General features: G+C 43.3%; 1 protein-coding gene across 1 annotated transcript; it reads right to left on the reverse strand.

Moving 5' to 3' along the window:
* Nucleotides 1-6,648: 6,648 nt before the first annotated feature.
* Nucleotides 6,649-9,579, reverse strand: LOC123748435 (trans-Golgi network integral membrane protein 2-like). Its single transcript, XM_069314809.1, has 2 exons — nt 9,378-9,579; nt 6,649-7,001 (listed from the first exon to the last, which is right to left on the reverse strand). Exons 1-2 carry the CDS (start codon nt 9,577-9,579, stop codon nt 6,649-6,651), a joined length of 555 nt encoding a protein of 184 aa, XP_069170910.1.
* Between the last annotated feature and the right edge of the window lie 1,976 nt (nt 9,580-11,555).

Genomic DNA, 11,555 nt, shown 5'->3' on the forward strand with positions numbered 1-11,555 from the left:
CTTAATGTAGAAATATCAAGATTAGTAGCATTATTAATCATCATTTCATTAAATTTCAATATCACTATTTATATTTTCATAAACTGTGCTGGAGGAATAGTAATTTGTAAAATACATATATTTTTTTATATTAGTATATATGTATATACTAATATAAATGTATATTTTCCAGTGAATATCTGGAAAATCTAGATCTTTTTAGATGTTTTCGTGTCTCTTTTTGTACGTAAAATTGAAAAGTGAGTTGGAGGCATTATTCCCAGCACACTTAAGATGTCTTGAACACACTCGACGTTTCCTCTACACGCCCCTACATGTGCGTCCCTAAAACACACACACACTGACACACACACACACACACACACACACACACACACACACACACACACACACACACACACACACACACACACACACACACACACACACACACACGTACTAAGTACTAAGAATACATTCCTGCATTCCTAAATGCTATATCTGTATGTATACACCTCGCCAGTCCAAAGTTATGTTCAAAGTTACTTTAACCTCATTTGCATAGATTGCATCCCAAGTTATTAAGTTAGTGAGGCAGGCGGTGTAAGGGAAGCTCCCGCAGTGGGAGGTTACTGTGGGGTAAATGTGGGTAGCAGGGTGACCAAAGAGGGAAGGAGATTTGGGAAAACGATGCTAGGGTAAGGTGATCCCTGCAGGAGGTGTTCTAGAGTTAGAACCCAACCAAAAGGTTCCCTGTTAAGGAGAGATGACCTTTACCCTAACATCCAAGATAACAAAGGTCTGCGCCAATTGAGACTCGTAAGACAATTTAGAGCAAAAGTGTATACAAACTCCACATGTCTCCAAACACACCTTACCTGTCATCAACACACTCAGCATGACTCCAAACACACTTTACCTGTCATCAACACACTCCACATGTCTCCAAACACACTTTACCTGTCATCAACACACTCAGCATGACTCCAAACACACTTTACCTGTCATCAACACACTCCACATGTCTCCAAACACACTTTACCTGTCATCAACACACTCCACATGACTGCAAGCACACTTTACTTGGCATCAATACACTCCAAATGACTTCAAGTACACTTTACCTGTCATCAATACACTCCACATGTCTCCAAACACACTTCACCATAAGCTGAGATGCCTACAGTCCAAGACACCTTTTATTCCTAATCTATAGTCAAGAGAAGGTTCTGTCGTCGCAGTCACCAAATATTATAAAAATAATTGCATTCGGTAAATTTGTGTGTGCATATGTCATGTGTGTTTATGTATGGATGTGTGTGCGTGTGTGTATGTCTGAACGAGCTTCGGCTCCTGAACCCCATCTTTTAGCTGCTACTCATTTATTTCCTTAACCTTCTGACCCTCTTTGCTCAACTTTTTCTTTCCAGTACGTTTAACTTGGTCAGTACTCGGGCACAGAGCATGTGTTCCACTCCGTCCTTAAGGTCCGTCTGGGCCTCTTGGTTTCCATCCATGTCCACCCATTTTTCCATCCATGTCTTCTCGCCCTACAACTGTTATGTTAAACCGTTTACTCATGATCAATTTCTCCTTGTCTCTAAAAATCCTGCAAGTTGATAACTTGTCGACTTTTTCTCTCTTCGAGAGCTATATGAGTTCGTGAGTCCTTGGCCTCTGCTCATAGATCTGCCCGCAGAGTTCAATCATATTTATTTTATTAGGCCTACGGAAAGCCTCTGAACTTTATTTTCGACGAGTTTTTTTTAGGGAGAAATTCCATAACGTGACTACATATTCCAGTAATGATTTAACACAGATAGTGCACAACGTTCTCAAAGAGCTTTCTTCTCCATGCTCCTGAATGCTACATAAATGTTCGCCAGATGCGGTCATGCTACTGATGTTGCCCGGTTTATGTGTCAACGGTGACAGTCTTGGTACTGTATCTGCTCCCAAATCCTAAAAAATTCCAGTTGCCGAAAAGTACGAGCTGGAAAGCGCAGCAAACATGAATCCAGGGCCCATCGCCTGAGGAGCAGCACATCACAGCCAAGGCCCCGGTGAGCAAAGGACGGGCGTCAGATATATGCTAAGTGTGGGAAATGTGGTTTTCCAAGAGACGAGAGGGCGGCGACTGCTATGAGCCGCTCAGGGAAATGAGATGGTTCTTATATATTCACACGGTAAAATCAGCATGCAACAGGACAAAGATTTCTAGCAATGCAAGACCAGAAATTGCTTCCACAACAATTGCGAGAAGAAAGCAGTGTTTCACGACAATGGCCGCTATGTTAAACTCCTCTGTGGGTAAGCGGCGCTCCTCTAGACATTACAGCAGTATTAGTCTCTTATATTACAGTAAACACGTGAGAGAGAGAGAGAGAGAGAGAGAGAGAGAGAGAGAGAGAGAGAGAGAGAGAGAGAGAGAGAGAGAGAGAGAGAGAGAGAGAGAGAGAGAGAGAGAGAGAGTTTTCTTATTCTGATATTTGTACGCTGATCATAATCATACCCTTCTGTCTTATTCCGATCATCCGCATGTATGATATTTTATTTACTTGTAAATGTTCCCGCATGAACACGAGTCTAAATACGTTTAATTTATCGGTAATATTTGTATGAATAATCGTGTTTTTAACTTTTAGTTTTTTATGTAAGTTGAGAGCGAAAATGTCGTTGTTTGTCGTTCTCATGACGAATGGTAATGGCTAAGTTGACTCAGACGCTCGCTAGATCTAAGATCTTCAAAAGAAGCTTGTAACACATCACAGGAAGGGACATAGAGGAGATGAAGAACATGTTTTCACGGCTCTTAGAACAGCATCTCTCCTTCCGCTGTGACTTCATTTATGCTGATGACGAGTCACAATAATGTGGCTGAATAGTTGATACTCAACTCACAAATCTGAAAATGAAGAACCGACAACGTTTCGGTCCATCCTGGACCATTATCCATGGCCTGGATGGACCGAAAATCGTTGGTTCTTCATTTTCAGATTTGTGGGAGGGGTGACACCTCGTTTATCTTACTCCAGTTAGAAAATGTTTTGTAATCCCCAAATGCTGATATAATTTTTTTAAGAGACTGCATTGGTCCTTATACTGGCTTTAGTGTTTTTTCAGCTGATCCTCAGTGAGGCTTCAGTTTCCTTCAATTGGTCATCAGGGAGGTTTTTTTACCTTCTTTAACTGATCCTCAAGGAGGCTTCAGTGTTTAACTGATCCTCAAGGAGGCTTCAGTCTTCTACAGTTGATCCTCAAGGAGGCTTCAGTCTTCTACAGTTGATCCTCAAGGAGGCTTCAGTCTTCTACAGTAGATCCTCAAGGAGGCTTCAGTCTTCTTCAGTTGATCCTCAAGGAGGCTTCAGTCTTCTTCAGTTGATCCTCAAGGAGGCTTCAGTCTTCTACAGTTGATCCTCAAGGAGGCTTCAGTCTTCTACAGTTGATCCTCAAGGAGGCTTCAGTCTTCTTCAGTTGATCCTCAAGGAGGCTTCAGTCTTCTTCAGTTGATCCTCAAGGAGGCTTCAGTCTTCTTCAGTTGATCCTCAAGGAGGCTTCAGTCTTCTACAGTTGATCCTCAAGGAGGCTTCAGTCTTCTACAGTTGATCCTCAAGGAGGCTTCAATCTTCTACAGTTGATCCTCAAGGAGGCTTCAGTCTTCTTTAACTGATCCTCAGGAGGTCGTCAGCCTCTCTCCACCTGGTCCTCAGGGAGTCATTACAACCAGCCTGAAGCATCAAACTGAGAAAAGGCTGCGATAGATTACACAAAAGATGGTCTTCCCCCGCGCGAAACGTTTATCAAAAATTGAGCAAACCTCATAATTTTGGCTCTGGGTGGCACCAAGCTCTCGTTCACACTCCATATCCAATCTTCATCCTTCACGCCTTAAGTGTGAATATTGACGCTCCATTATACATAATTCACCCTAAGTGGGTAATAAAAATTGGCGATGATTCGTCTCGTAATGTTACCTTTCCTTCGTAATTTTCTCTCGATTCATGTAAGACATTTTGATGCCCTCGTTTCGTCCTTCATTTTTGAAGTTTCACGGTTTTCCTGACAGCCATCAAAAATAAGAATTTTATTTAAATACTCTACCTTCAATATTACTAGCGTTTTTCCATACATATTTAGTTTATGTCGGCTTAAACTTTGGTAATTAGTTTTCTAGTTGAGTACCAAACGCCAATTCTTTAATGTATTTTTATTGACCAGACCACACACTAGAAATTGAAGGGACGACGACGTTTCGGTCCGTCCTGGACCATTCTCAAGTCCATTCAATCGACTTGAGAATGGTCCAGGACGGACCGAAACGTCGTCGTCCCTTCAATTTCTAGTGTGTGGTCTGGTCAACATACTTCAGCCACGTTATTGTGACTCATCGCCTGCATATGTATTTTTATCTTTTGTATATATCTTTTATTATCTCTTTCCTTGTTGTGTTTGTATTATCTCCCTGTTCTTGCAACTCTCTGTATGGAGTACTTCAAGACCCTGGTTGATACCTGGTTGATGGGGTTCTGGGAGTTCTTCTACTCCCCAAGCCCGGCCCGAGGCCAGGCTTGACTTGTGAGAGCTTCGTCCACCAGGCTGTTGCTTGGAGCGGCCCGCAGGCCCATATACCCACCACAGCCCGGTTGTTCCGGCACTCCTTGAAGGAATAAATCTAGTTTCCTCTTGAAGATGTCTTCTTCTTCTTCCCACTGTTGATGCTCGTCCCTCTCGCTGACTTCTCTATGTTGATGACAATTTTGTTCTATGACCTCATTATCTTAATTTTTTCCATCCTTTCCTCTCCTCTCTTAACAATCTGGCTCCTTCTATTAATTTCAAAGTTGAATGGGAATCTAATTCCCAACTTCCTTTTCTTGGCGATCCCCGCTCTGTGTCTGGTACATTCACTTTCTCTGTCTACCGCAGACCCATGCATAGTGGTGTGTACATTCATTTCTTATCCTACCCTCCTTCTCCTCCTCCTCCTCCTTCTGTTAAGAAAAGTGTCCTCACGTGTCTCTTCCTACGCGCTCTACGCCTCAGTGATCTTCAGTTTCTCGATTCTGAAATTTCTTTGATTTACAAATCTTTCTCTCGCCTTGGGTACCCTCTACATTTTATCAATTGTTTCTATTCGAAAGCTAAACAAAATTTCTTTCATCTCAAAGCTGTCTGCATCACTAGTACCACTGTGCTCTGCCTTCCCTTCATATCTGAACTAAAAAAATCTCACACATACCCTTCGTGCTTCGAGGAAAAGATTAATAGTTTCACATTGTACCTATGCCCTGAGAAATAATGCACATAAGATAAATTATTTCTGAGGGCATAGATACAATGTGAAACAATCAATTTTTTCCACTAAGTATCTAAGAGCTCTTCTGGTTGTTAGTCCAGAATTCTTAGATGAAGAGTTTAAGAATATTGATTCTGTTGCACAAAGAAATCAAAGTAGCGTGATGCATCAAATGAACAAGTCCACAAGGGCCGTGACGAGGGTTCGAACCTACGTCCGAGAGCATCCAAGACGCGCCTTAATCAACTGTGCTACGACATGGATAAGAATTGCAACCAGGAAATCAACTTGACCTACCATGGATCCTGCAGCCTTTCCGAGACACAAACCAGGGTTTTACACAATTTCCCTCATACACCCGAGCTCTGTCAATAAGCTGTTCTACCTCTTCGCCTTTACTTCATTACACACAGAAATTATAGTAGCGTGATGCATCAAATGAACAAATCCACAAGGGCCGTGACGAGGGTTCGAACCTACGTCCACGAGGATAACAGACGTGCCTTAATCGACTGAGCTAATGTACTATGGGGAGATACCCGGCGATGCCTGGGTCTATTTGTCTCTCATCTGCCCATTTACCTATCCATCGATCCATCTATCAGTCCAGCTATCCGTCCATCTACTCATCTATTCATCCATCTATCTATCCAATCTATTTACTTTCTGTCTCACGCTGTCTCTTTGTGTATTTCTTTGTCTCTGTCTTTCGGTCTCTCTCACTTATAAAATACCAAAATAAATATACCAAAATACCAATAGCAAAATTAAGCCTCGCTGCCTCCTATACTCTGACAAAGGAGCGTGGCTTGAGAACCCTTTAAGATGTGACAGGATCTTATGTTTTATGCCAATACAAGCAAATTATGAACAGCATTAAATTTATGTTCAATTTCCCTAGATCAGTGAATAGTTATCTTGAGGTTATATTAAAATGATTTCGGGGCTTTAGTGTCCCCGCGTTGCGTATATTTCTATAAGAAAAGACATTGTTTTGGAAGTATTTAGCTGAGTAGCTGGCGGGCATGCCAAAAATAGATGTCTGTTTGAGGGGTCTGAATGTGAGTCCCTGGCCGTTGTTCCCTTTAGAATTCTGCTGGCGACCCCCAACCGACCTATGTTCATCCCGTGCCTCAGACCATTCCCTCCTTCCATTTTGGGTGAGTCAAGCTCCAAGCGTCTCTATAAGACTTCCTCTCTTACAGTATAGGTAAATTGGGAGCTTTCTTTCTCATCGATATATATTATTGAATATGACAAAATGAATGAATCTAGGACGAATCTTGTAAGTATATATATATATATATATATATATATATATATATATATGTATAATATTATGATCATTCTTTACTTCAGAAGTAAGTTTGTAGTTACCTCTCCAATGATAATGTTACACCTTTATTAAAGCTTGACGCAAAAAGACGTTTTGTTGATCCATTCAACATTCTAAAAGGCTGAGGTGAATGAGGTGGATGTAGTTTAGCTGCAGCAAACGCGTGCATTAACAGGAAGGTTGAAACGCATGGTTCCATATGCGTTTCTGCTGGTTCTGCTTCTGCTGGTTCTTCTTCTGCTGGTTCTTCTTCTGCTGATTCTTCTTCTGCTGGTTCTTCTTCTGCTGATTCTTCTTCTGCTGATTCTTCTTCTGCTGGTTCTCCTTCTGCTGATTCTTCTTCTGCTGGTTCTCCTTCTGCTGATTCTTCTTCTGCTGATTCTTCTTCTGCTGGGTTTTTTTAAATTCTTATGTTCTTCAGTTGGCTGGAGCGGTGTGTGCTGGATATTCATTCTTGTTCTTCAGGATGGTAGAATGTACATGAATGAGCTCGCTGTTAACAGTTGATTGAGATGACTTAATGCGAAGCGCTTCGCCGCTGTCTAATCTTTTATTGTCGTTACATGTTTTGATTATTTCAGTGTTGTTGATCAAGATGTCTCTGGTGATGACTTGCTTGTATGTCGATTTTTTTATAATTCTTCGAAGGAACTGACATTATAGGATTTAGAACGTGCCTTAATCGACTGTGCCACAACACGGTCAAAAGAATTACAACCAGGAGTTATTATAGGATTTAATTTCTACATGCAATCGAATCACCACCAGAGAGATATCCCATCCAACCACATTCTTAGGGATGTATAGTTACAACATGGGAAGGCCTGTCTTCCTTTATATGCCTCAGTGTGTATCGAGACCACCACTTTGGCATTCCACCTGATTCGTTACTTTTGTTGAAACAAACCCCACCGCCTCGCTGCGTCCCGCTGTTAGTTTAAGATGAATCTTTATCGTGAATGAGAACAGGAAGCGTAAACACGACGGATTGCCTACTGTGTCTCTTGTTGACAGTGTGGATGGAAACCCTCGATCGTAGTATAGTTACTGCTTGCTTCTAGACGAGGCTAAACACAAGGCTAATTGAGAGGCCACTTCTCTTACTGGGCCACTCCTTGCCACCCCCACCCTTGAGGTTATCTTGAGATGATTTCGGGGCTTTATTGTCCCCGCAGCCCGGTCCTCGACCAGACTTCCACCCCCAGGAAGCAGCCCGTGACAGCTAACACCCAGGTACCTATTTTACTGCTAGGTATCAAGGGCATAGGGTGAAAGAAACTCTGCCCATTGTTTCTTGCCGGCGCCTGGGATCGAACCCAGGACCACAGGATCACATGTCCAGTGTGCTGTCCGCTCGGCCGACCGGCTCCCTTACCCCTAGTGTGTTCCTCCCTCCCACCACCCTTTACCCCTTGTCTGTGGTGAGTGATTTGTTGTATATCGGAAATGGTTGGACAGCTTGGAGAGGTCACCGGACAGATCAACATAGATAAACCCCCTTGATCTCAGTTCCTTTCCTTAGCCCGGGGATAAACACTCAACACTTTCATACCGTAACAACAATGAAGACATCCTTACAAGCTAAAGCTTTAGGTCAATAACAGCGCCTACGTCTGAGGTCAAGCCGGACGGCCTGACACTGCTGGCTTCATGTCAACACCAGCGCCTACGTCTGAGGTCAAGCCGGACGGCCTGACACTGCTGGCTTCATGTCAACAACATTGCCTGGGTCTAAGGTCAAACAGGACGGCCTGGCACTGCTGGCTACAGGTCAACACCAGCGCCTACGTCTGACGTCAAACAGGACGGCCTGGCACTGCTGACTACAGGTCAACACCAGCGCCTACGTCTGACGTCAAGCAGGACAGCCTGGCACTGCTGGCTACAGGTCAAGACCAGCGCCTGCGTCTGACGTCAAGCAGGACAGCCTGACACTGCTGGCTACAGGTCAACACCAGCGCCTACGTCTGACGTCAAGCAGGACAGCCTGACACTGCTGGCTACAGGTCAACACCAGCGCCTCCGTCTAAGGTCAAAGAGGACGGCCTGATACTGCTGGGTTAATCTTCGCAGCGTCCTCTCTACAAATTACTGCCGGGGATTATCACGCCAGACAAGCACGGGTTGGACTATAAATCTACTTACTTGGGGGCATAAATTATACTTTTGGAAATCCTCTTTTTGGGCTCTGCCGTCCACACGGGAGGTATTGTGGGTTATTCTTGAGGCGTATCAGTGATGGAGGCAGACTTCTGACTAAGTCAAACTTGGGACTAAGTGATTCAGATTTGTGACCGAGTAAGTCAGAGATAGGACTGAATAACCCAGACTAATAGCTAAGTACATCAGTTTTCTGATCTAATTACATATAATTACAACATTCAATTGTTCTCAAAACGATATATATATATATATATATATATATATATATATATATATATATATATATATATATATATATATATATATATATATATATATATATAATATGGGTTGGTAATGGGGAACGAGCTCCGATGACCTATAAACAACTCCCGTACGGCTCAAATAGTCTCTGACAACCAAGTCCAACTCCAAGCCTGCACGAGTGGCTTAATCTTTAAGTCCGGCGGAACTGCTTTTACTGACAGGAGAAGGGGCGAGGACGTGCCTCTGGCGCCTTATAACCAGCTGCTCCGGGTAGATGGGACTCGTTAGCCTGGGAAGGCAGCCCATCTTGGGGAAAGAAAACCCGGAATCTAAACCTACGCTGCCGTGCGGCCATACCCTTCTTTTGGGTCCCTTCTTTTGGGTCCCTTCTTTTGGGTCCCTTCTTTTGGGTCCCTTCTTTTGGGTCCCTTCTTTTGGGTCCCTTCTTTTGGGTCCCTTCTTTTGGGTCCCTTCTTTTGGGTCCCTTCTTTTGGGTCCCTTCTTTTGGGTCCCTTCTTTTGGGTCCCTTCTTTTGTGTCCCTTCTTTTGGAAGACACATCTAACACTTTATGTAGGGCAGATGTAAATCTGTGTATCTATGTATTTACGTATGTAGGTTAGCTTAGCATTTTAAAAGCACCGAATCACCTTCTGTGGTTGATTGTTCAATAAACCCTTGAACTATATGTTTAACACATCTCTAACCCTGTCCATGGAGGACAGAAGAAAATGTATATATGCTGGTTAGCATTGTAAATGTGTGGCCACGTCTGTGGTAGAAAATAATAAAAAAAAAAAAAAAAAAAAAACTTCTTTTGGGTAAGGCTTCAGGAGTCAACCTCGAGGAAAAATCCGGAGTTGGAGCCCCTAACGCAGTTCGTTGTTGACGTCGACCTCTTCCTGGCAGCTCCTGCGACGGTGCTGGAACCATGTGTATTGGCATTTGCCTTTCTATTGGATAGTTTCAGCAGCGTGGAGAGGAGGGGGGGACTTGCTGCATGGGTAACAGCTTCTCCTCCATATCAACCAACCCAGGCTTTGCGCCCTGGAGAGCAACCAGAGCGCTGCTCCATAGTCTCCCGAGACTGAAGGATGCCTACCACTACATGATTATTAAATGCCATGTATGAAATCCTATGAACAAAATTCATCATTAATTCACATTTTAATCTCAGATCTTTATTATTTACAATTCCCTTAATATACTTACATTACTGGGAACAAACCTTCTGTAATGTAAGAATTATATATGCTTGTAATTCCTTAAAGCAAAACATGATTGTCAGTTCGATCGTGTCGAGGACCAAGAAAGGGAAGAGAAGAGGACCCTTGAGTTTATAGAATGCGGCGAAAGAAGTGGAGAGGTTCTTCCGTTCCTTATAAAGAGGGCGGGAAAGAAGAAAGAGTCCTTCAATCTGTAAACAAAGAGAGAGAGGGGTGGGTGGGGATAAGATGAAAGGGTTCTTCCGTTCCCAGAGAAAGAGATGGAAGATGACAGAACCCTTCCATGCATAGAGAGAGAGAGAGAGAGGGCAGAAGAGGAAAGAAAATCGCTATCTACGAGCAGATAGGGGGTAGGAGGGAAAGATGAAAGGGTCCTCCCATTCCCAGGAAAAGCAAGAAGAGGGAGAAGATGAAAGAGTCTTTCCATTCCCAGAGAAAGGGAAAAGAAGATGAGAGGACCCTTCAGTCACAGGAAAAGTGGAACAAGACAAAGGCACCCTGATCGCTTGTGTGTATATGTGTGTGTGTGTGGCAGGTGGACCCACAAGCCCAGTAGTAATTCCCAGTAAATGATAGTGTGGGCGATATCAGATGTGGGACGCCAGTGCAGAAAAGCCACAGGATAACAAACATGAATGGTAAATGAGTTGATGATAGAGCACGTCAACCCACGTTTCCTGAGGCTGTTGACGTGGAAGAACAGCACAGGGGGTGTGTGTGTGTGCGAAAGGAAGAGACTGAATGAAAAATATTAGATATCAAAGGTCATGAGATAATTATGGACTAAAGAGAGGGAAGAACAAAATTAGCAAAGCATGTGTTGTGATTAAAGTGCCCTTTTGGGGGGGGGGGGTTGTTGACGAGATTGTAGTCTAGGGTTGATGGGAGATAATGATGACTAACTTTCGAACATCTAAGCCTTTATGAATGTTATGAGGCGTGATTCTGATGAGTTTAACTCACTGAAGGCTAATAGTTCTGTCAATATGTAGCCAGTAGACTCCCCTGTCAATATGTAGCCAGTAGACTCCCCTGTCAGTATAGAGCCAGTAGACTCCCCTGTCAATATAGAGCCAGTAGACTCCCCTGTCAATATAGAGCCAGTTTACTCCCCTGTCAATATGTAGCCAGTAGACTCCCCTGTCAATATAGAGCCAGTAGACTCCCCTGTCAATATGTAGCCAGTTTACTCCTCTGTCAATATGTAGTCAATATACTCCCCTGTCAATATAGAGCCAGTAGACTCCCCTGTCAATATGTAGTCAATATACTCCCCTGTCAATATGTAGCCAGTACACTCCCCTGTCAATA

This window comes from Procambarus clarkii, chromosome 7 (assembly GCF_040958095.1).
Source record: "Procambarus clarkii isolate CNS0578487 chromosome 7, FALCON_Pclarkii_2.0, whole genome shotgun sequence".
Classification (NCBI taxonomy): Eukaryota; Metazoa; Arthropoda; class Malacostraca; order Decapoda; family Cambaridae; genus Procambarus; species Procambarus clarkii.

Bases quoted from the DNA above. Each gene is read 5' to 3' on its own strand.
- LOC123748435 (XM_069314809.1), bottom strand. From the start codon at position 9,579: ATGTGTCTTCCAAAAGAAGGGACACAAAAGAAGGGACCCAAAAGAAGG. The intron at 7,002-9,377 runs GTATGGCCGCAC...AAAAAAACCCAG, and splicing joins AGAAGGGACCCAAAAGAAGG to CAGAAGAAGAATCAGCAGAA.